The sequence below is a fragment of the Lagopus muta genome, chromosome 2, assembly GCF_023343835.1.
Source record: "Lagopus muta isolate bLagMut1 chromosome 2, bLagMut1 primary, whole genome shotgun sequence".
In the NCBI taxonomy this organism is placed as follows: Eukaryota; Metazoa; Chordata; class Aves; order Galliformes; family Phasianidae; genus Lagopus; species Lagopus muta.
In genome coordinates this window covers 63,390,850-63,416,897 of record NC_064434.1, presented here as the reverse complement: position 1 = coordinate 63,416,897, position 26,048 = coordinate 63,390,850, and the positions used below count along the sequence as shown (strand labels likewise).

The 26,048-nt window shown below is 39.2% G+C and overlaps 1 protein-coding gene across 7 annotated transcripts in view; it reads left to right on the top strand.

Annotated features, from left to right (window-relative positions):
* The first annotated feature begins 8,522 nt into the window (after positions 1-8,522).
* STXBP5 (syntaxin binding protein 5) overlaps positions 8,523-26,048 on the top strand; it is a 100,885-nt gene continuing 83,359 nt past the window's right edge. For all 7 annotated transcript variants that reach the window (XM_048935421.1, XM_048935419.1, XM_048935415.1 and 4 more), the window contains exons 1-2: positions 8,523-8,770; positions 10,432-10,529. In XM_048935421.1, the coding sequence (XP_048791378.1) occupies positions 8,618-8,770; positions 10,432-10,529 (251 nt within the window). In that variant the 5' untranslated portion in view covers positions 8,523-8,617. The remainder of the gene's footprint in view (positions 8,771-10,431; positions 10,530-26,048) is intronic.

Below are 26,048 nucleotides of genomic sequence, written 5' to 3'. Positions count from 1 at the left end.
GCACATTTTAAAAATAAAAACATACATACATAAAACACGATAGTATTTGCATGTTTTGAAAAATTATCAGTAATGCAATGTTTCAGGCAAAGAGAGCATTATGATAAAAAAAAAAAACAAAAAACTTCTGAGAGAACACCCCAGTATTTACTCTGAAGGCTCAATACATCAGCAAAGCAGACACATTATTAAAGTTATGAATGTGAATAGTCCTGTTAAATCTGTCATACAGTAAAGAATATTTAAAGAAATCTGTGTATGATCAGAAAATCTCACAGACTTGGAAGTTCTTTGTAATCCAGTCTTGAAACACCGGAAATGTTTCATGCAATTCAGTTTCTTTGGACCCAGTGAAAATGTCCAACAAATATCCAGGAATATAAGCCACTTGAATCTGAAGTGTCTTTCCAGATTCTCATCCAAATATTAAAATGTTTTTCAATGTCAGTTACTATGTTTGCCAAATATGTGCAAAGCTTAACATGGCTTCTCAAACACATACAAACTATACAGGGAATTTTCCTTGTTTACATTACTTGTGAAGTGATGACTCTTTTCACTATCATTTTTCAGAGCTTGGTAAGTACTTGCTTTCATAGATGAGGGGAAATTTCAGAATTCAGACAAGAATTTCAATAACAGAAAAGTTTCTTCACAAGGGTTCAGTCCTTGTTAACAATAAATAAAATGAAATGATTATAAATATTTTAAGCAGAAAGAAACTACTGCAGTGACACTGAGAAAGACAAAATAAAAATGTAGCTGGTTTTCTTGTAGAAAGGGAATAGGCAAAACACAAATACACTACTCATGTGAGCTGTGTCAGATGTATGATTAACATCATGTCCAGGGAGGAAGACCAAGGAGTCTGATTCTGTGTGTTTACTGAAAGCAAACAATGGTATACTCAAAATAGAGTTAAGAGATAATCCAAGTCTTTTATGAAGGGTGGTGACAGGCTTACCTGTTAGTATCAAGACACAGTACCTAGAGTGGTGTGATGAGGTAGTTCATAAGGAATGTTAATTTCAGAATTCCTGCAGAATGCACCACAATGAGGCAAAAGGATAACAAACCTTGAGGTTTCATAAAACTTTACCCTTGGATTTCCAACTAGCATGTATTTCCTTTACACTACAACAGTAAAAGGAACAGCTGGGGAGCATGACTGTTGAGTAAAAAAAATTAAGAGGAAAATGCATTAAAATGTTGAAGTGGAAGGTTATATGATCCTTTGCATAGTTCTCGCTCATGTAACATTTTAAAAAGTTGAAGTCAGCTGAAGCACTCAAATTCACAATTCCTATTCATTCTGACAGGAGCTGAAAGCACAGACTTCTGCCAAAGGATCTTCACTCTTGGGATGTGTTTTCCTGTTAATTTACTGGAGATGGACGCCATTGACCTTCCAAGTTATGGTATTTTTTTCAACTGCATATTCTGTAATATGCCAAAGAGATGTCTAGCTTGTTCTGACTGGGGAGAATGTTATACCTTAGAACTGTTTATTTCACAAACACTACACAATGCACACAATTACTCCAGAAATTAAATAATGTTACATAGATTATGATCTTTTTCTAAATAAATGAATAAAAGGAATGTATGGGAACTGTTGAAAGCCTGAACCACTAATTGATCACCTGAGGAAAGGACTGAGTCAGCCATGGAAGCACAGGTGAAAGCAATCCTAGACCTCATTTAAGGGCTGTCTGGCACTAGGGAAGAATCTCTTTCTTGACATCTCTCTTCTGTGGAGTCTTTCCTGCACACCTGGATCTTTGTATACAGGTGAGCGTTCCTTCCCTGTTTCTTTTCCTATTTTCACCACTATGATCTTTCTAGCTCTAACACCAACTGTAACAAGGAGAAACTTGTTTGTTGTTCTTTTTTTTTTTCTTCCTCATTTCTTTTTTTTCTTTGGTTAGCTTTAGTATTTTCAGAATAAAAATGAAGGACTACTTATTGATCTTGGTATATTTCAGAACGTCGACTTTTCCTATGCATGATTTTCTCTGGTTGAACCATCCTGAAGGTTTTGGTTAGCAAGTACTCTGTGTGACTGTTTGTTCAAAAAAATACTCTTCTAAGTATTTGGTGGCTTCCTGTACAGTGATTTTAAGGTATTTCTAAAATACTGAATGCTGAGGAGCTTTAAATTTATTTCTGTAACTGACATGGCACGATATAAGCCATAAGCTCATGCTCATATTAAGTGAAACAAAATAAATAGTTTTAAAAATATCATATGCGTTACTATCTGGCAATAAACATTACCAGAATTTCCAGTTTTAAGTTTGAGAATATATATGACTGTATGCAATAAGGGAATAACTCAATTAAATTTGATATAAGGGTTGTTTATAAGATACATGCATTTTTTTCTTTAAAAACTTGCCTTCGTTAAACTTTCTGACAAAAATAGTCATGACATATTAAAAAAAAAAAAAATTCCACATGACATCAAATTAAGACTGCCCTTCAGATGTGAATAGCTATTTTTGATGCTAGCAAGAAAATGTCAGGGCCTCAGGTGCAGTGCCAGCCTTGACTACCCACCCCCAGGCCCATTCCTCCCAATGCCAGCTCAGGGCTGCCAGCCCTTTCCCCCAGTGAAGCTGCAGCTGTACCAAGCTCCAGCTCCCCACAGCCCTGCCCCACTGCAGGCCCATGGCCTGACCTCAGCTTATTCCCCTCCCCAAAGAAGGCACCTGGTGGCAGACTACTGGTGAATGCAGCAATGGACAGCTGTGACACCCAAAATTCAGCCTAGGTTAGGGACAGAATTTTAAAAATGTATAGACACGTCTGAAATGAGAATCATCATATACAGTCACTAATACATTTTAACCTGTCCTCTACTTTCCGTGCTCTTCCTACCCAAATGCCTTGTACCCATTTTACTTTTTCTTTAAAAATTATTTGCCTTGTTTTTCTTAAATTATGGTGTTCATCTTAAATTTGAGGGTACTAGTATTTTCTCTGTAAAGTGTCAGCTGTCATTATGTTCCATCTCTTATCGCACTGCCTGAATGGGATGAGGGAAGGAACAGAAGGAAGTTCTTCTACCATGTTGGAATTAAGTAAAAATCATAGAGATCCCTAATTCTTATGGAAAATTTTCCACTTGTCTTCACATCTGAAACTTTATTTCACAAGTGACCTAATCAGATCATTTAATGACATATCTTGCATTATTATTTCTAACCTGGTGCTAACAATGTATGTATATTCACAGAAAAATGGCAACATGAATGAAAATAAATGCAAAAGAAACAAAGAGCCTGAAATTCAGTGAAGCGTATGCACTTCTAGGATCCTCTAGCTTTGACTTCATTAGAATAGCCTGTTGGCTTGCTTTTAAGACTTGCAGTTTATATAATTTTACTTTACTTTTAAATAAGAAGAAAATTACCGGTGAAATACTAGTCTGTTTAACCAAAGACTAATGCTACTGAAGTCTTAACAAGTACTTGTCTAGATTGCTAAACTACTTTACAATAGGAATCTCCTCCTGACTAATGTGTTGTAATTACAATGACAGTAATAAAATACGTGTGGTTTTTTCTTGTAGAGAAAAATGACTCATTGATGAAAGATCCTGTCTGAAATGCTACACTTTGTACGAAATATTGTATATAAACAGATCATTAAATTTGAAGGACTTTTTTTTTTTTGAAATTGCAGCACAATAATTCTGTTTAACCGTGGATAAATTAGTTTTGTCCATTATATTTTAGCTTTAATTCATTTAGTCCCAGAAAGTCTTTGTCTCTTGGCAGATGCTCATACTTCGTCTTAATTTAACTATTTTATAAAGCTTGTGTTGATTTCACTTGTAATATTTTGCTGCCTTTTAATGGAGGCAGACTGTATTTCATATTTTGCTTCACTCTTTTATGCAGGTCTCAAAGAGGCACTATAATAAGAAGTACTTGTATTATAATTGACTGGATACCATAAAAAAAGTGTATGATAAATACATACAAAGCAATTTTCATTACTCAGTAAAGTATTACTGTCCATAGCTTTTCTATCCGGATGCTGTGTCTCATTTAAAACCCGTTTGGGGTGTATTAACATAAAAAGAGAAATGAAGCACGTGGAACAAGAAACTGTGTTCTCTTTTTGTAATAAGTTAAAAGCAGAGGTTACAAGAATCTCCATCTCTGGAGAAGCTAAAAAAAAAATAATGGACACGATCATGAGAAATAAGATCTAACTTTGGAGTTGTATCTAGCTTACAACCAAAGGACAGCTGGACAAGGTTACCATTAGAGGTTTCTTCCAACCTCTTATTCTGTTTAAATGGTTCTGCATTAATATGTTTCAAGTACTTATCAAAATAGATCCAGTTATGGAAGAAATATGACCTAATGCAAGTAATAATCCAAGTTTTAATCCAAGTAGATGGTTGTGTAATCATATCTTATCCAGATAAGGAAGGTGCATGGATAGAACTGAAGGGAGCATATGGTTAACTATATGTTGAAGTGATGGCCTGAGTCAAGTTAAAATTCCTCAGTATCATAATTTGTAGCCCCACTTTGACAACTAAGGGTGAAACTGAAGCATCCTGAGTTAACTTAAATATTGAATGCATATATTACATGTACTTATAAAAGCTCTCAGTCCAGTAGAAGTATCTGAGAAAAGATACCCATACAGCATAGTGGCATCCATATGTTAAGTGTATGCTGCCATGCTGTTTCATAGGTCTTTAATAAAATGGACCCATAGTCTGTGAGCCTGACAAAAACCACAGTGGCTTCCAGATGCAGGAGAAGATTATCGCTTGAATGCAGGCTTGGTCAATTAGGATGTTTCTGAAAGGGATGGATTTGCAAAGAGTAGACAGTTTATTTCCAGATGGGGTTAAAGCATGTATTGTTATTATAGCTCTTTTCCGGTGGCTGACTTTCTACATGTAGCTCATTTCCTTCTTGTTTTTAGCATGTTTCAAGTAAGCTGCAGAAATATAAAAAGTTCATCTGCAGGTAGAAGTCCTGCTTTGATTTCACCAATTCAGGTTAATGGGGGGGGGAAAAATTGCAGGTGTTTGTCTGGCAACAGTTCATGGTCCCAGCAGGCAGGAAAGACTCCAAAACTCACTTGAAACTGTGGCTATACTGTCCTATACAATGACTTTAAGAAAAACAATGTGAATAAGATTAGTTCAAATACGTTTCCTGGCTTCTTTCTATTTATGGCAAGGAAATGTTTGGCTCAAACATCTCAAAAATCTCAGTCAATTCTGACACTGCAGTGAGTGACTAAGCACCATTAAGAAATTTTAAGGAAAACAAATATCTAAGTCTTCTAAGCCTGGGTTGATCAACTGTCGAAAGTTTTAGTGAAGTTACAGGCCAAGCAGGGGTCTTGAGATCACTTCATAGAATTACAGAATGGGGTTGGAAGGGACCTCAAGGATCATCAAGCTCCAACCCCTCTGTCATGAGCAGGGCCACCATTCTCCGTATCTAATACTAGACCAGGTGGCCTAGGGCCCTATCCAATCTAGCCTTGAACACCTCCGGGGACTTCTGATGGTCCTTTCATCTTTCATGCTGAGCAAAGTATTATGGTGTGCCGATTACCTGTACATGACTTTCTTTGAATACAACCATTAACGCTCCTGGGCATATTAATGACAAACAATGTGAGTGGACTTGTCCCTTTACTACCTACCCAATCCTTTGGGATTATTCTGCCAAATCTTAGATGTTATAACCAAATGAGGTTTTGTGATTATCTTGAGGCTAATGATCTGCCAAATAAAGTCAGACCTACATCATCTGTAATCCATGAGATTGCACTGGCATGTGCCCCAACCCTGTGTGCACTATGCATCAAACACTTGCAAGGAATAGTGGTTGCATATGTAGCACCTGTGGGAAACAGATCAAGAAATGTGCAAGTGGGTTTTTCTCCCTTTTTAAGGAGCAGTAAATGACAGGATCAGTAAGAAAAGCAAGCAAAGAAGACCAAAGACAAATTTAGTAGCAGGAGTTTGTGTAGCCCATGAAAACATGCCGCTGGAGGCTGACTCATAAACATTTAACTCTGACGATTAAACCCTGTCATGATTGAGCATAAAGATGTTGCAAACTAGAGCTTTCTTGCTTCTTCCTCAGTTGTGTAAGGCACTTAAGCTTTGTGCTGTGGTAAAAAACACTGGCAAGACATTTCAGATATCAGAGTCCAGAAGGTCCAAGCAGGCAACGTGAAGTAGAGGTTACACAGAATCAGCCTCATTGGTAAACAGGATGTGGTTATTGGGTAAGAGCAGGAGGCCTCTCAGAAGCTCTGAAATACAGCAGCTAAATCCAGGGATAATGGTGATGCTTGCTGAACTATAAAATGAAGGTCATGTTACTCCTCTCACTGATGTCCCAGTGTGAGAGAAGGTTGTCATTCATTTTCTACAGGAGTTGTTTTTTTGCATGGTATCAACTGAAAAGCATGAAGGAAGAGAAATGCTGCTGTATCGATGCTGTATATGTTGTAATATATATTTAGCATGAATTTTTGCAAGAATTGGTACCACATAACAACAATGAATGAGGTCCTCTTTGTGTTCACTGCTGACCTAAACAGAAAGTGAAGTTCAATCTCTTCTCTAAAAATGTATTATTGAGGTAAAGAATGGATTCAAGGGCTGAGTACACAGCAGATTTAAAAAAAAAAAAAAAAAGTGACTGAAGTACGCAAAGAGTGCTTATGGTTTTTAATCCATCAGCAAGTTCTGAAGTTGGTGTCTGTGATTAATATTGCCATAATTAACAAGACTAGTTGTGATACGAATGTTATAGCTGGGAGTGTTTGAAGGACCTGACCTGACATATACTGATAACAGGATTTAGATGGCCTATTAGTTGCAATCTTAAACTTACACTTATGGATTATCTTTACCTGCTACAATCAATGTTTACCATTTAGTCCAACGTAGTTGAGTTTCATTCTCTTCCCAGCTTAATACACTGCAGTGATCATCTATGAATAGACTAAAAAATTACACTTTAGAATTCACAAACTGTTAGATTAAATATGTACTGGATAATCTAAGATACTGAAATTTCTCTTAAAATGAAATTAGTTCTTACATGAGGTATTTACTGAGTCATTCTTAAGTCTACTTTATTTACAGGATTTTTGTCATCTTTGGAGGCATGCCTTCACATGCTCACCACAATGAGTGGAGGAAGTGTCCAAGGGACCTGGTAACACAGGTGGATAGCTCAGTGAGTTCATCAGGCAGTCGCTTCACAAGAACACGTAAGTTGTCCTGACTGCCTTCCAGCATCCGTACATCACATGTCTGTGTGTAACACAGCTTTAAACTGGTGTGGGATTTACAGGTGTAATCCTCTGGAAGTTTTACTTTTGAGGTTGTTATTATGGCTGTGTTGCAGCACTTTGATTGCACTTATCCGTCTGTGTGCTCTGTTATGCTGACAGTGCTAACAAAGCACGCCCAGCTACCAGGCTGAAACACTCCTTGTCAACACGGCTTTGGCTTTGCTGGGCGCTGAGCTGGGACGTCTTGAATCACACCTACACAAGCTTCCTCCAACACTGGGCAGTGGTCTAGTTTGTTTTACTTGAAAAGAAAGTTCAGGAAACAAACAGTACCTTCAGAAACATTATGACTGAGGTGCGAATAATAACTGTTACAGGAACAACTGAATAGATTACACAAAAAATGCACTCGAATACTAAATGCAAAGCAGAATATGGGCAGCACAACGCGAACCCCTGTCCGCCAGCGGAGAGCGACGCTCGGCAGCTGCTGCCGTGCCCTAACGCGGCCTCGTAACGCGTGGAGGCGGCTCCTCAGCACCGCGTGCGCTTCTCTGCGGGTGTCCGCCGAACCAGAGGCGCCGGAGTCGTCCTGCCGACACCGCTCCGCAGCCCCGTCCCCTCCGCACTCCGCGGCGCTGCGGGGGAGACCGCGCATCGCCACATCCGGGTGCCGGCCCTCTCTGCGCGCATGCGCGGCCGCCCCGTCGCTGTCAGGTTGGGAGCTGCCGCCGCCGCCGCTCCTCCCCGGGGCGCTGCGCTTCCGCGTTGTCAGGCAAGGGGGGCGAGCGCGGGATGGGTGAGGGGGGAGGAGGAGGAGGAGAACGGCGGTGGCGGCGGCCGTGGGGGCGGCCGCCGGCGGCATCCCGCCGGTGACTGGCTGGCGGCACACGCAGCTCCGAGGAGGCGGAGGGTACCCGAGCCGAGGGGTGGGGAACGAGACTGCGGCGGGAGGGAAGCGGCACACGCACCGCACGGACAGCGCGCGCACACACGCACACACGCAGGGACGGGTGACAGCGGCGGCCGTGGCCGCCACCATGTGAGGCGAGGCGGGGGGGTGGTCACGGGCGGGCGGCGCGGTGGGCTGACGGGCTCGTATCTGCTTGGCTCCAGCCTCCGTTCCCCGATGCGGAGCGGCCCCGCGCTGCCGGACTAGCGTCTGGGCCCGTCGCCCTCCCCACGGGCGGGAGAGCAGCAGCGCGGCCGCCCCCGCACCGCCTCCCTCCCGCCGGGGGCTCGTCTGCCGCCTGCGGGGCGGGCGGCGGCGCCGGGAGCGGCGAGGCCAGCGGAGCGGGCAGCGCCGCCGCCGAGAACCATGAGGAAATTTAACATCAGGAAGGTGCTGGACGGGTTGACGGCGGTCTCCTCCGCCGCCTCGGCGTCGTCCGCCTCGCAGCAGCAGCAGGCGGGGAACAGGGAGAGCGACATCCAGGAGACGCTCCAGTCCGAGCACTTCCAGCTCTGCAAGGTGAACGGCGCGGCTCTGCGGGCCCCGGTCTGCGGGCTCGTGTCGGGAGGGAGGGAGGGAGGAAAGAGAAGGCGGGTGCGTGTGCGCGGGGCGACTTCCCGCAGCCATCGCTCCCGGAGAGCTCCAGGGGCCGTCGCCTTTTGGGCTGCGTGATGCGTGTGGTCTCGGTGTTACCGCGGGATGGCTGCGGGTAGGAGCGCTGCCCGGCTGAGAGCGCCCCGTGGTAAGGCGCTGCCAAGGGGCCCGTGGGCTGTGCAGCTCTGTGCTGTTTGGAAACGCTTTCGTGCCGTTCCTTCGCGCCTGGAAAAGACTGTGGACGTTCGTGGCCGTTTCGCTGCAGCGTGTTGCCGAGCGGCCGATGCTGCTGTTGCAAGTGTTCTCCTGAGACGGAAGAAAAGTTCCTCTTTTTTTTTTTTTCCTCCCCTTATTTGCTTGTGTGCGATACAAGAACTGCAGTTGGTGGCTGCACGCTTTGGAAAATGATGCAGCGAATTAATCCAGCAGCTGTACCTAGAGGAATAAGAACTGATTTGAATATCAATACCCGTTTTTTATCTTCACAGTGCACCCGTGGCCAAGTGTGATATGGCTGAGCTTGTTTGCGGTTTCTCCTCCTTGCTTTCTGTGGTATTGCAGGCGCTGCTGCCACTTTTACAAGTTGGTCTTGAAGGATGTGGAAAAGAGCAGAGCTATTACCACGCAGGCTTTATTCACTGTGTGAAATACTAAGAGTTGTGGGCTCTATTTGCAACTTGGCTGAAGAAGAGAAACATAGCAGAAGTTTGCTATGCATTGATGAGGTCCTTAATAACCCTGCTTTCAGTGAAGGTTTTGAAATGGAAAAGCTGCTGTTTGTGTGGCTCTCACTGTACACCTGAGAAGGAAGGAAGAATAGGTGGTGTTCCTATTGTTCTTGATTCTGATTGATTGCAGCAAGAGAACTGCAGTGGAGTTATTGCTTGGTCAATTACCAAATTAGTCTTGGCCAATCAGAAACCTAAATGTGTGAAGAGCTTCATTTTTATTTATTTATTGATTTTAATTCCTTGGTTAAAGGTTCTTGCTTTGTTTTGAAGGGTGGGGATTTTGTTTTTGTCTGATTTCAGGAGATATTTGGATTCATTAGTTTTGGATGGAAGCAGAGGTTGAGAAACGTGTGGAGGCTGGGTTGCTGGTTTTTTTTGGGAAGGTGTTGAGAGGTTGCACTGTCATATGGGGCCTGTTGGAGTGAGATTGAGGCAATTCTCTGAAAAGCGAGGGTGGTAATTTGTAGCAGTTCTGATGGCAGATCTGGCTTTGTTTCCAAACTTCCTAGGAACAACTCAGGCTTTAATTGTTTACTGCCTTTGTTAGGGCTGAAAATAGGAATAATCAGAAAAGAAAGTAAATGAAAAAATAAAATGCCTTGCTGATAGAGTCTTTGTACAGTGATAATGCAAAATTAACATTAAGTTTTAGCGAGTGACTGTGTTGACGTAAAAATATATATGTATATTTTTTATAGTTCTTTCTTACAAGACAGCAGTTAGTCTGTTATTAAAACGCTATGGTTCCTTAATTGTCATTGACACTGAATTTCATTCCCTAACATATGATATTGATTCTGTTTATTTTTGGTCTGCTGCTCGTTCCATCATCGCTACGGTGCACTGACTTGTTAGACTGTACGCCATGGTTTCCCCTATCAACCTTCAGCCCTGGCATTTGATCCTGTTCAGAAAATACTGGCCATCGGGACCCAGACTGGAGCATTAAGACTGTATCCTTTCCTGTTCTGAAAAGGAAATCAGTGTACCTCACACAAGAGATGCCTTCATTCAGCTGCTGGAGTTGCTCCAACATGTTGTGGGAACCAGGTATGCAGGAGGGCAAGAAGGCCCGTGTGCTGTTGACAGGTGGCTTGACTCTTCTGCTTATTCCATATCAGTTCAAGTTGTGTTCATGTTATGAGAGGTATGGCTGCTTAGTTCCCATCATCTCAAGCTAATACATGCATTTTGTAGAGGGCTACCAATGCACTGACAATTCATGGCAGCTGACTATGCATCTAAAGAGAGGCTTGGTCTGAGATCTTTTTCACTGTATTGCTTTATCCAGTGGAATTCTAAAATTCCGTGTTCCTTTTTTTTTTGTTGTGGTTTTTTGTTGGCTGTACTCTTGAGAGAAGTGTCACAATACTGTGGTTACTTATTACCACTTCTGTGTTGCAAACATTGGCTTCAAGTGGGATGCTAGGGGGTGAAGAGATGGTATCTCACTGATGGTTTGCAAGCAACTGAGGTGAGCAGACTGAATTTATGGAGTAAACCAACAGTAACCCCACTACTTTCTGTACGCTAAAAAGTGCCATGCGTTTGTACCCATAGGTTGGCAACCTAATGTTGCCATGCGTTTGTACCCATTAGGTTGGCAACCTAATAAGATGTGTTTCAACTTCATTTTAAAAGAAGGTGCCTTGTAGAGTCATTAATCTACACTGCTACTGCCTAAACTTTACTTCTTAGCAGAGTAGAATGAGTTGAAATCTCTGCTGTCCTGAAGCTGCATGAACTCTGACATTTTTGGAAAAGGCTTAGGCCATTTTGCTAGAAAAATTGAGTTAATCCTCTTTAAACTGCAGGTACATCTCATAATTCTCTTATTCTTTTACTTATATTTCTCTGCCAGTAGATATTGTTTTGTTTGTTTCCTTCTGTAACATCACCATCCTGTCCAAGATTAATTTTACTAAAAGCGTTATCTTTTACAAGTTGAAAAGGTAAAACTTCAGCATTAAATCAGAGGCTGAACTGAAGTATCTTGTATGATGCTGTAATGTTGTGAACTCTCAAGGTCTCAACATAAAACTGTAGTGACCCTGCAATGTTCTCAGTGCCATATTTGAAACTACAGTTAATAAATTTTAGTTCTTTAAAAGGTGAGGTATTCCATTTAAATGGAAAAGGGAGGTATGTGGTGTTACAGTTGTTAGATATTCTCGTATTGGTAGAATGGATGAGAGAACAAAAAGAAACTTAAAGGAAGGACTGGGGTTGGTGGGAGAGAGCAAAATGCAAGGATTTAGAGCTTGCTTGCAGGTAGTCTGGGGTGATACAACATTGCAGGTTGGCTGATGATGGCTTGATTAAAAACCTGTTTACTGGCACTTTGCTGTGACTACACCTGTGATTTCTCTGAGTGTGAATTGTTTCTCAAATAATCAAGATAATTCCAGCAGGATTGTGAGGGAAGCAACAGAGTTACTGTGAGAGGAAGCAGCATAGTTAGTAACAGAAAATTTATTTCTGAAGGGAAGAAGTTTCACACAGGTTGCAATATTTGAGTTCCTTGTTGAAGATGAGTGTCCTCAGTACTGACTTCTACATTTGGAAGAAATGTTTTAAAGCCTATTGTTTAGCCTGATGGGTTAGCATAGTAAGCCATCAGTGCTGTGTTGTATCTTCTGTGGTTGCTTACTCTTTGGGAGGAGGGAGAGGTGTGGGCAGAGGGATGGATTCAGGTAAACTTGAAATGTTAAACCAGCCTCTCAGTTTCTGCCTAGCGAAACCTAGAAAGAACAGCCTTTGGGAAGGAGTGAAACTTGCAGAAGCTGTTTTTCACCCTAGTGCTGATGGATAAAAACAACGACAAAGTTCTTGTTGACCTATAGGGTAACTTACCAAGGTTTTTACTGACAATATCTTTTATGCAAGGATTAATTACAGTGGGAGCCACTTTTTAGAGCTGTGGAAGAGTATCTTATGAAATGAGATGTGCAGTAGAAAGAGTGTGAGTCACTAAGGAGATATTCATTGGGAACTAAATCCTAAAAGTGGAAGGAAAGTCAGTCTTCATTTTCTTCTGTTATGAGTATATAGGAGTAAAGGAAGGATAATGCTTCATTCGTTGCCTACCAGCAGATGGGAGTTGAGTATTAATGTTTTCCTTGCATCATCAAGTGTAGACACATCTTATCAGACTTTCAGGTCCTTTCTATTGCAAATAGGTGGTATGATCAATTTTGGAGTTACAAGTTCCTTTTTTTTTTTTTTTTTTTTTTTTTTTTGAGAGGATATTAAGTATAAAATGTTCTTAAATAAAGTAATGCACTAACCTGTTTCAGATTTCATTAATACGTAAAGAAATCAGTACTACAGTCCTGAGCAATTAATGACCTAACCTCTTCATAGAACTTGTTCTCTGCATTTGAGCAATTCTCAATTCAGTCATTTTAACTTCAAAAACCAGTGTTGTTTGAAAAAGATTCATGTGAGCACGGATTTTCTTAATCGTTCTCCCATCTCATTCTTAATTATGAGGACTCTGCAAGTATTTGTCCATAAAAATGCATTTTTTCTTTCACTAATACTGTTATCTCTACTATTGGTACAGTGACCGTAACATCAGAACTAAAACTTTTTCTAAAGAATGAAAATCTGTTGATAGACATACGCTGTTTTTGTATATTTATCAAACAGAGGCAAACGAGGACAAAATGACATCAATGTAGTATTAAGCTCTCTGAATCCAATAGTGGAAATACTAAAGTGCAGAATGTGTGTTTAACCAATCAGACTGGAAGGACAATTACCACTTCATTAACATTTTGTCCCTGATCTTTATCAGTTAAATTCAGAGGAGAGCATCGTGGAGTTAATGTACTGAAGACAGAACTCTGCCACTGCATGCCCATAAGCAGCAGTCTTAAGAAGTCCCTAAAAGCACCAGGATGACACTACTTTTAGGTACTGTAAGCTTGTGTGTCATCAAGGTGATAGTCTGAGTACTCACTGCCCCTCTTGATTTCACTTCCAGGGTTACTCAGAAATATTTCTAATTCAAACTTAGGTAGGAGGCTGCTGTTAGTTGAATATTATCTTTAATAGAAATGAACATTTTGAGCGATTAGTGTGATTGTTCTTCCTTTTATTCCATTTTTGGCTGTAAAGGAAGATCCTGTTTTGTTGGTTTTTATGTTGAGAAAAGTCAATGTGTAGCTTAGTAGAATACAAACCTGAAGAGCTGTCAGATATTGGACCCACTGCACTTGACATAGAATACCCAGCCGGTATGAGCATTCTCTCTGGTATCAGGATCCCTCAAAAGTAATTGAGGAGCTTAATTCTGTTTTCTGTTTTGCAGAGAAGATTGAATGATGAGATAAGAACAACAGTAGAAGCACACTTGAGTGGCATTAAAAACTTAAATTTACTTATCTTGCAAACGCAATTATCTGTTCACTGTGATCTACTTGTTCTTCTGAGCTCATTGTGTTGACTGAAGGACACTCATTCCATATGGTTGAAGTGTTTTGAGTCTTGGCTGATGGCTTGATCTTTGTGGCATTTCAGTTTCAGGCTTTTTTCTTTTTCTTTTTTCGGTTGCATTCCCCGCAAGGAACAACTTTCTCACTGTTTATCAATGTCAAATTTCAATAGTCAGCATAAGTTTTTGATAGCAACACTTGTCGCTGTGGATATTGACTTCTCCATATGTAAACCATCTAGCTGGTTTTAGTGTGGTTTTGCTATCATCTTTTGGTCTCTTGTTCCAAATATGTTAGAGAGAGAGCTACAAAATGTTCATCTGTGTTTCTTTCCTGGATGTATTTGAATCATGAAAGCAGGACGCCTAGTCCAGAGTATCTAAGAAGTTTCATCCATAATAACTGTGCTTTTTTTCCCAGCACATACTCAAAGCCTCCTAATGAGGCTCTAGGTCTAATGCACAGCACAGTGCAATTGGGCTGACTCCACTGCATTGCACCCTGATGGCTTTCAGTGTCAATTGACAATGATGTCTGCTTCTATGCTGTCAGTTACTGTTGCTCTTTCATTTAAGAGTCCCTCTAGAAGTCAAGCATGAACTGAACACATTAGCATTTAAACTGTAAACAAATTTGAGAAAGGTGAAAAAAAAAGCTCTTCAGGATTTGTCTGTCTTCAGGATGTTATCTCCTCAAATTTTACATTACTAATTTCACAGGGCTCTGGACTTGAAAACAAACAGATAAGCTCAGATGACTATGATAGGAAGTATGATAGCTAAAGCAGATAATTTGAAGGAAACCTGCTGTTTAACCACTCCATCTTAAACTAGGTATTTAGTTTCCTATGCTTCAATTTCTCGACAGCAAAACTAGGACAGTGTATCAAGTAAGTCATGTTTTGATTGCCTGCCAACATGAAAGTGGTATTTTTATTGGTACTTAATATCTAAAAAAAAAAAAAAAAGTTGTTTGCAGCTTGCCTCTCAGTTTCTCTCATGATGGAAAGAATTCTAAAAGTAAGACTACTTCCACTAGAAGGCCTTGAAAATAAAATACTAGTAGAGTAAGTGTTAGGTGCCTTCCACACTGATTAAACTATGGCTAGGACATTTTACTTTCAAACAGAAAGGGCTATAATCTTGTTTGTTTTTTTTGTGTTCTTTTCACGTTGCAAACTCAGTTCACAGGAAGGAGAAAAATTGAGTTGTTTGTCATTTTGTCAGTAAATATCTGAAAATTTCAGTCATTCTGAATGTCAGCATCTGTTCATTTCCCCCCATTCTTTTCAGCAGTAGAAGAAGATGGTTATATAAACAAATGGCTGAAATTTTCATATGAGGCATGTAAAACTTGCTTTCTGTAACTTCTATTCTCTGGCCTTTATGAGAAGAGCTTGCAACTGTTATTCTTTGATCAAAATAGCTCAAAGCCTGAATATGAGTCCATGCAGTTTCTGATGAAATGTTTGTTAGAGCATCTGGATAGTTTTGCTGTAGATGTATACCATAAAATTCAAGCAATTCAGTGAAATCTCTGAAGCTGTAAGAAAATCCTATTTTAAACTTGTGACTTTATACCCATTAAAAATACTTTTTCCTTTGAATTGTTCAAATACAGAAGGAAATCTAGTTGATTGGTTTCTGTTTTCTTTATCTTCATACTGAAACATCAAATTGTTTTTATTTGGCTGTTGGCTTTTTTTTTTTTTTTTTTTTTTTTTTTTTTTTTTTTTTTCCTCAAGTACTTCTTACCTGCTCTTTTTCCCTTTCTGGATGCAGGACACCTGAGCAATGCCTGGAGTTTTGTTTGCGTTATTCAGAACAAAGCTTTCAGTTTTCCAGACCAAGCATCAAGTTGTACAGTTGGCAGTGCTTTAGGTGGGAGACTAGAGCAGCTGAACTTGAGAAATTCCATCTAGCCTAAATTATTCTGATTTTTATCTATTTTGTGAATCTACTGAACTCAAACTGTGCTATTTTTTTTTGTGTGCGTAACAAGTATTTGGTTTGTTGACATTTGTATGCTGAATGAAGTTTCAATCCATGTGTGTAGTCTTCTGGAATTTGAACAAATTTTCTTGTTTAAAGTAGGGTGCGTCAATAAAGCCTCTAAAAGTCCTATAGTAGTGTCATGTCAGTGCAACTCTGTGATTAACTATTAATAAGAGAACGTTCACTGACTGCATCATCATCCAGTTCATATAGAGGAGTAGTTTAAAAACGAAATGTACTTTGGTTGTAGCATACATTAATCTTATCACATTTCCGTTTCTATAAATACACCATATTTCTTATCACCTCTTTCTACTCCTATTTCATATAACTATCATACATAAGTGCTCATACAGCTTGCTTTCAGCGGGGAAAAATCTCCCTCTTCTTAAGGAAGAAAATCAACTGACCTCTGAATGTTTTGGAGTGAAATGAGGCCAAAATGATGGTACAGTGTGATGCACAACTCTTAAAAAAGCAAGGATTTATGGCAAGTTAATCCTACACAGATAAAGCTGACTGAATTCTTCATAATATGCAGGATAGCGTGCTTCTTAAATTAATAGTTGCATGGTGATAATTCATAAAAGCAAGTAAATTGCATGTGTCTCCTGTTTGAAGCGTTATCCTTGTATTGCATTTCTACAAAGCAAGAGATCGGAATAACAATTATTGTTCCTGAGTAGCTGAAGCATAATTCATTGAATCTCGTACTGTAAATTGTGAAAATGAATCTTGGAATGAAATCTGTCTTCCTGTGTTGTAGCTATGTTACTGGCAAAGTGGATTTCTAACGCAGCTAGAAACTTTCTGGGCCATAGTGTGCTTGGGGAGGAGCGTGCTTGGAAAGTGTGTGAAGTTTTCAAGGCTGCAGGTTTTACTATGGCATTTGTGAAGTTTGTTTCCTTGGATCTCCAGACTATTGATAGGCGTATCACTGAGGTGATACAACTTTGTGTTATGATATTTGCTATCCTTATAGAACTGAAGCAGAATTTTAGGGTAAAATGTAACAGGAAATTGGACAGCTGGGACCCAGCTTAGGCTTTCAGGCTTCTGATACAGCACCCAGTGAATTGAACTCTTAATTCATGATTTCACTGGATTTGTTGTTTCTCAGTCACTGTGGAAGGGCTTTTAGAACCGAAGTAGCATTATTGCTGCAGGAGAAGAAATGAGCAATTACAGTGGAGTTGTGGCTGGAAAAATAGAAGTGGCTCATGATTTGAGATGTGATAAAGCTTGAAAGTACAAATTAAGCTTGTAAGCCTTTCCTAACAAAACTTCCTGTTCAGCAGAAATATGTAACTGCGTTAGATTTCTTTTAAAAGCCCCGTGCTCTGTATTTTTATAAAGGCTTCATGAAGCAAAGCTGAACGTTCTTACAGAGTGTCTTTAGAATGATCAGAGGTACACGCAGTTATTACTTTCTAGTATCTTTTTGCTCCTCTGGAGTCTCAGAATCACACAATGTTTTTTTGTTTCTTGGTTTTCTGGAGCAGTGAAACACATTACTTGTCAGAGTTCCCACAGCACGTTTATTTTTGTAGGGTTATCTCTGTAGCATCTCAGTGGAGGAAGAACAAAACGGAATCAAACTTTTAAATTACATTCTATATGAACTTTAAGAAAACTGGAAAACTTATGTTGTAGGAACTTTGTCCTTAACTTTAGCTATCTGGTAATGGTTTTGCATTTGGAGTTTTAAAAAAAAAAGAAGAAAAAAAAAAAAAGGAATCCTAAGCAGTTCTGAGAAAATACATGTTGCGCTATGTTGGTATCTTTAATCTCTTGAGTCTCCTCTTTTCTACTTGCTGTTCTTGATGTTGCCTATCTTGGAGTGCATCGATCATTCTAATTTCTTTGAAAAATGCTGCTTCTTAGGGCTATAAAGTGCATCTGGTTAAGCAAACAAGACTAATTCTCCAGAGATCTAATTCTTTGACAAAGTGCATTTCTGTTTGCCGGCCTGAAAAATAAGTTTATGGTACCAGCGCTCGTCCGCAGTTGTCGTTTGTGTTACCTGCAGGCAGCACACATTCAGTCAACTTCAGAAGTTATTTTACTGAACCTATCTTTGAATTGCTGTATCATAGTTGATACCTGAATGCTATTCAGAATGCTTTTAGTATTCAACTGGTAGTACTTTAATGACCTTAGAAGTGTTGACACTTCTGTCGTGTGCACTCGATAATAATGCAGCTCGTGAGTTTATCCAAGAGAATACTAAGTTACTACTTGTTTCGACTTCCAGTGCAAATACAGTAAAATTCTACTGACGTAATTTAAACTTCTGGCAGTGATATTTGCATCACTGAATTTAGATGCATTGAAAAATGATTCTTGTACGTAGGTAGAACTGAAATATTTCACTAATGGGAACTGTGGTAGAATGATATAGTTCCTTATATGATTGTATGTATGAGAGTATGTAGCAGTTCTCTCTTCTAGAGATTTGTGCTGCTTCCTAATTCATCTTGATTTTTACAGTGCTTTCATGAAAGTACTTTTTCTGTGGCTATTGTTTAGCCCAATCTGACATTGATGTCTTGTTTAAGATTCTCTGCCACAAATGAGAATTGTTTAGTCTTGCAGTTCAAATCTCTCCTGGTAAGGTATGCTTGCTTTTCTGTCTGAGTTCTGTACAGCTTGGTGACAGCCTTGATTTGCATAATAGTAATTCTGACTTCATCATTTCCTGCAAATACCTAATCTATTGTGAATCCATAAGCTTCTCTTTTTTTAAAAATTATACTAGGTTTAGCGCTTTTATTAGCATAGCTATATCAGCTGATGGTTTAGAGCAATTCTTAAACATTATTAGTTTCAGTTTTTTGCTTATATACAGTTTTCACTAGTTATTTGTCCATAGTAATTATGGCCTGCATTGGTGCTCCCATAATTCAGGATTTTTTTGTTCACTTCAAGCTTTGTCTTAAATGTTAAGAGCAGTGAAGGTAGGTGAAACTTCAAATGTGTCCTCTGTTAGCACAGAGAACAAGTAGAATATTAAATGTTCTGAAGATTGTTAGGTTATGCTGACTGAGCTAATTGAAATGTGTGAAATGCATTTTATGTTTTAAGTGAGGCTGGGCTTGAAATACTTGACAGAGTACTGTGTTGTCTGAAGTGTTGCTGTTTGCAAAATCCTCTACTTGATCTCTGTTTTATAGAGAAGTTTCTTTTGATAGGAATAACTACTTGGTATCTTTTCTTCATCTGTTAATCTCACTGGATGTCATTGGATCTTTATTTCACAAATGCCTTGAGAAGGTAGTAAAAAATCTGTCCTTTTTTTCTGAGCAACTTGAAGCTTATTTTCTTTTTATAATTGAGATAAAATAATTGCGGTGGCTATTCCACTTTCAGAACAATTCTTAATAAGTCTCATTCAAATTAGGCACCATTCATGAGAGCAACACACGTGGAGAGGGGTGAGAGAGGTGCTCTTAGGTTCTCCACCAAGAAGGCTGTAGCTCACCCTTTCATGAGGCTTTTCTCATGGACTTTCTAAGAATGAAATGTCTTATTCTGCTCCCGTATTCTCTTGATGTATTCGCAGGAGCTGCCTTATCTTTGGAAAAGCAGGTAGCTGATTAAAGTATACAATGCAAGCAAGGCCTCTGCCTGGTGAACTGCTGTCTTAGTTCATGTGTTTCATGTGTTTTCAGCAGAGAAGTACATTGCATAACCTCTTGAGGTTACTTCCAGGCATGTACTCTGTATGTGTGTGATTAACACTAAATCTTTGGTTCATGTTAAAATGAAATATTTAATAGAACAGCCACCTGAAAGGACTATTCAGCTGATCCTGTGTCTTTCTGGCCTAGTAACACCAACTCAGTCAGCAGCAGCAGATGGACAAAAGCAATTTGATTTTTTTCTACTTGCTCTTTAGGGAAGAAGAATAGAACGCTAAGTTTTGGTGATAACTTAATGTTAAATTGACAGGATTAACTTGCTTTTATTTGTTTAGCATATGCTCTATCCAGTCTTACTACCTCGTTAAAAAGAACAGATGTTCATCTTCACAGTTGAAAAACATTCTTGACTGAACTTTGTAGTGTTGGTATTAAAGCTTTAGTGATGCTTATTAATATACAGTGAGCTACATAACAATAATCTGTGCAGCATTCCCTTTGTAAGTGTAACACTCAGGTGTTACCTGTTTAATCAGACCATTTTCTAAAGCAAGAAAAAAGTAAAGGCATGTTTGTTGCCTATCTATAGGCTTTCAAAACTTGGTTAATGCTGCATTGTCCTTTATAAGTGTAGTCTTCCTCTGTTTCCAAGATTGGCTAGAGGGAAAAAAAAAACAACAGCAATCAATTCCCAATGAGACTGCAGAAACTTGAGAGACTCTACTTCAATTCCAAGAACACTACTTAAGTGTTTTATCTTAAGTATGGAATATAATTCAATAGTAATTCACCTGTCTGAATTCAACCTACTGTTTACTTAAATATAACATATTACATTCCGTATGTTTAGAAACACATAATACACTAAACTGCTAAAGCAGAATAGGATTGCATTAACAGGGCTTTGCTGACTGTGTTCTGCTCACAGAAGTTGTAGTACGAAGCTCCAAATCAATGGATAAGTTAATGTATTTTACCTGTACAAAGTGCTGAAACTTCGTGGGTTTTTTTGGGTTTGTTGTTACCAAATCCGCCCAGTACACACAGAAGAATATGGTGAACAGGACAAAGCATTATTTGGTTGTTGTGTAAAACAGTGGTGCACCCACATTTTGAATCCTGCGTTTCTCTGATTTCTGCATTTTAAGAAAGCTGACATGGATTTAGAGAAGGAAAAACTGAAATGACTGAGTAGAGTGACCATCTTACAAGAAGATATATAAAAAAATGCTTGGTCTCTTCAGTTTAGAGGAGAGAAGGGAGTAAATATTATCAAGGTCTGTAAAATAAGGAAAGTAAATAAAATGTGTGTCACCTGTAATTCAACGTATTCCATATGAAATACAAAAACTAGGATGCATTCTTTGACATAGTGTTAGACATTCAAAAGAGGTGCAGGAATCACAGAATCATAAAATAGGCTGGGTTGTAAAGGACCACAGTGATCATGCAGTTTCAACCCCCTATGCGCAGGGTTGCCAACCACCAGACCAAGCTGCTCAGAGCCACATCCAGCCTGGCCTTGAATGTCTCCAGGGATGGGGCATCCACAACCTCCTCAAGCAACCTGTTCCAGTGCATCACCACCCTCTGAGTGAAAAACTCCTAATATCTAACTATGCTCTCTCTCAGTTTAGAACCATTTCCCCATGTCCTGTCACTATCCATCCTTGTAAACAGCCATTCCACCTCCTGCTTATACCCTCCCTTAAAGTACTGGAAGGCTACAATGAGGTCTACCCCGGAGCCTTTTCTTCTCCAGCCTAAACAATCCCAATTCCCTCAAACTTTCTTCATAGGGGGAGGTGCTCCAGCTCTCTGATCAGAAGAAAGCACTCGTTAATCTGAATGTGACACGCGATGGGATTTACTGGTATGGGAGTTGGTGAAGACAAGATGTACCAGTGCAGGCAGGAGGGATGTGGACAAACTCAAGAGTTGATGTGTCTGTAAAAAGATGCTATGGAGACGAGAAAAGGATTTATCTGTAACATACCTAATCCAGCAGTAGTGGTTGGTTGAGAATGTGAAGCAAATAGACTGCAAGAAGTGACCAGGCTTGTGTGCTCCTAAATAGTACGATTGATGTCGTAGGGGACGGAGCTGTGCTGGGTGCACCTCTGGTCTCAGTTCTTACAGTGGTTCTGAGATCTTAACTCTGACTTCTGTCAGAGGGAGGAAGTCATTAGCTGGGATGTTTTTCAACAGTATGGTTATGCTAACTTTATTTCTACTCAGTACTTCATACAATAATAATTTTTATAAGCGCAGTTTAAAATTCTGTAAACCTCTCTTATTCTTTAGCAAGGAAATAGCCCTTGCTGCTTAAGCAAAATTTGTCTAATGCCTGAAAAGCTGATGAAACAATTTCTGGTGTATAGTGTGACAAAATACCAAGGGTGTTGCGGTGTACTGGCGATTTTTTTATATCAAAGAAGCTGGCATGAAAACTGGAGTGTGATAATCACATTGCGATCTGATAATGTTCCTGCCTTCAGTTTTCTATCTGTAGCTGAAGTTATTGCAATTAGAATGAGTGTTAAGCAAGGTCAGAAACCAATGGTGTTGAGTAAGTCTAGAAAGGGGAAAAAGTAATTTTTTAAACTATCATTCTTAAAACACTGTCTTATCTTATTATAGCAGTTGTATCCGATTATAGCATGAAGACTTTAGTAATACTTGCTGTTCTAATCTACAGAAAAATGATTGATGTTTTTAGGTATCCAGTCTTCCCTGATGTAGGAATCTCAATCAGAGATGATTCTTGCAAAAGATTCATGAAATAATGTTTGGTGTCAAACTTAATTAGCACATTTTGGTTACAGTTATAGGTGATACAAATGTACTTAGTTTTGGAGTTTACTCCTAATTAAATTAATCTCAGGGATATTTCTTGTGTTTTGTGGCTGGTTTTTGGTTTTTTTTTTTGTTGTTTGTTTTTTTTTGTTTTTGTTTTTTTACAGTATTGTTAGAGAACCTGTAAAGATTATCAGTGTAAATGTACTCTGAATGAGAGTCTTTATAAATAGTTTCAGTTCATAATAAGAACTTTGTTAAATATGAAGCTAAAATATCTTAGCAACTCAGTATTGGGCGTATCTTACTTGTGTTACTTACCTGGTTGCCTTTTTGTGTAGCCATTTTATAAAATTGCCATTTGATACGTTGTTTTTGTTCCTGTTTGACTGCAAGGCATGTGTCAGCTCAACCCAAGGGTTTTTAAATAGTGTCTTTTTTCACTTTTATTTGTTGAGATTAGAATCTTCCTTTAATAGGTGCTATTTTGAATGGCAGAGGAATATTTTGGTTAATGGAAATACTCTGTTTGAATTTAAAAAATGGTCTGTCTTTCTCTTAATTGTGGATAGATTTCAGTGTTTGTGGGTCATTTTTTTCTCATGAAATTACCTCAAATACTGTGTCAGTTTTCAAGTGTGTATTGGTACTGTGCTCCTTCTGTCAAGTTAATTGTAGAATCTGTTTGGGAATGGCCTCTTCAATGCAGGTGCGTTCTTGGCCTCTTATTTCAAGCAGTTTAGATCTAATCATCTAGCTTTCTTATTCCTTTTCTGGTTCAAGAGGATCAAATTTGTGTATGCATGCAGTTTGTAAAAAGAGAGAGGACTTGACTTAGTGACTGAAGGAACTGGGGCTGTTTAGTCTGGGGAAAAGTAGACTGAGGGGAGACCTTATTGCTCTCTTCCAGTATCTGAAGGGTGCTTACAAAGAGAGGGGGTTGGTCTCTTCTTACTGACAGGTGACAGGATGAGGGGAAATGGCCTTAAGTTGTGCCAGGGTAAGTTTAGGTTGGGTATCAGGAAACACTTCTTTACAGAAAGGGTCGTTAAGCACTGGAATGGGCTTCCCAGGGAGGTGGTTGAATCTCCATCCCTGGATGTGTTTAAAATCTGTTTGGATGTGGTGCTCAGGGACACCATTTAGCAGAAGGTTGTTAGAGTTAGGGTCGTATGGTTAGGTCACGGTTGGACTTGATGATCTATGAGGTCTTTTCCAACCTGAGCAATTGTATGACTCTATTAAAAAACCTTTTTCCTGTCTGGACAGCCTTGTTTCCAGCAGTCATTTTGTAAGTGACTTACTCTCTGTAGGCTCTCCCGGGTTTAGTCATGCAAACCTGAAAATGTGTGTGGGAGGGGTGGGAGCTTGTTGGTGATTCTTGATTAAACAACCATTCTCAGGAGCTAGAGCGGGGACCTTGGCCGCTCATGGGAAAACTAAAGTAATCAGACATGTTGTGTTAACATATCAAACAGGTTTTGTTTGTCCTTGGATGCAAAAGTTGTTGGAATATTTTGACTGCAAGCAAAGCGCTTCCTGACTTGCGGAGCTTGAACATCAATCTGCATGCAGTTGGCCTGAGGAAGTTTCTTTTTGTAGAGGAAAAACAATTAGTTTTTTTCTTAGTACATATCTGACTCAAGTGTAGTTCTGGTGGAATTCTTTACTGTCAGGAAGGCTAATCTTTTTCTTGAAACAGTCTTCTTCAATTCACATAGAGCTGCTAAAAATCATGCATGTACGATGAGGTTGTCTGTTTCTGTTTAAATTGTTGCCACTCCACTATGCTGATATCTAAGAAAGTAATAAAAAGATCAGTCTTGAAAATAGAGGATGACTACATTTGTAAAGGATAATCCAACTCTAACCAAGTTATGAAAGCCTGTAGGTAGGTAACAGATACTCCTTTTTTTTTAATCTTGCTTTAGAAATTAGCCTGATTAAAAAGAGTTACATTAAGGTAACAGCTAAATTATGTAAATATCTTTTATAGATAGAACTTATTCTCTGAGATTTTCTACCCAAGTTGTGGAAAAACAGTTTTGCCTCTTGTTTGTTTTCATTATGACATGTGAAAGAACATAATCACATGTTAGTTAGTATGACAGATATCAAATAAATACCTTCTTCCTGAGCTTATATTGGAGCCTCCTGTGGTTTTTACTCCTTATCTTGCAAAGCCTATGTAAAACATCTACATGTTGCAACTTCTAGAGATTTCAGTAGTTAGCTAAGAGTTGCATCAGCAGTTTTGTATTGTATTTTTTGATGGAACGTGTTACAGAAGCTAAATTCAAAACTAATTGATTTCACTTTTTCATTATTTATTAATGAGTAGCAAAAATAATGTCACACTAAAAGCATTCAAAACATTTTAAGCAGTAAATTATACTATCAGTGCACATTGTCCTGACTTGAAGCAGAAGAGCTGGCTAGACTAGATTACCACGTTCAGTTTAAAGATTTGAATTTACTGCTCAGAAACAGTTTTGAATTTGTACGTGGAGTCCTGTTCCAGAAAATATATTTTTCTTATCGGGACCCGTGGTTATTTTCCTATTATGGCATTTGTGCACCCCTGCTTTCCACAGCTGGAAGTTTCCTTAGTGAAGGTGGAAAAACCTTTTAGTTTGGCATTTGTAATTTCAGACTTTGACATTAAAATCTCAGTAAAGCTACAAACTATTTTGATTGTCTACCACAAACAGCAAGCATTTAATTTTGTGCATATTAGTACTGGGGTGAGTGACAACAATAGCAATTCCTTTTTTTTTTTTTAGGATTGCTAGTTTTTGTAATAACTCGTAACTGAGTAAGGATTGTTTTGATCTTTTGGGATAGTTCTTGGAGGCAAATGAGTTTCTGAGGAAAGCAAATCTTTGTACAGTCTTGCTGTTTATGTTTTTGTCCTTCTCTTTACCTTTAAGAAAAAAAAAAAGTGGTGGGGAGAAAGGGAAAGAAGGAGAAGAAATGAAGATGTCTTGTCTTGGCATTTGGGGAGCTGAGCGGCAGTGAAGGACATAACAGTACTCTGTGTGGAAAGGGAAAGCTCTAGTCTTAAAATAAATCAGATTTCAAACTATCAAATTTCAGTTCAGACTTGTTTGAAGACAGCCTCATTCTTGCAGAATTCACACTTCAGTTAAGCTGCAGGATCTTGAAAGTGCCAGGGAGCACAAATAGGTATAGCTGTCCATCTTGGAAATGGTCAAAACCATAGATATCCATATGTAATGTTTTTTCTTCCTATCCCATCCTATGAAGAGAGGAGTTTCTCCTTTCTTTTTACTGAAACAGTTTCAGTTATAGGAAGTGAGTTAAAGAACGTGAATGCTCATTTACTTTTATCTGGAGAAAGGAACCTGAGACACTTCATCTGTGAACCTTGGAGTCGTATGACTCCCTCCTGTAGTAGAATTTCCCTGTGCAGTAACTATAGAAGTGTTTTCTGTGACTGCACCATTTTATGCGGAGACTCTATTTTAGGGTGTTGAGGTAATGCTGTCCCTTTTGGTGGGATATGTCTAATCTGGGTTTCTCCTCTTCTCAGCTTCCTATTTTTGTAAAGCTTACAGCAAAATGTTATCTGCAGGACTTCT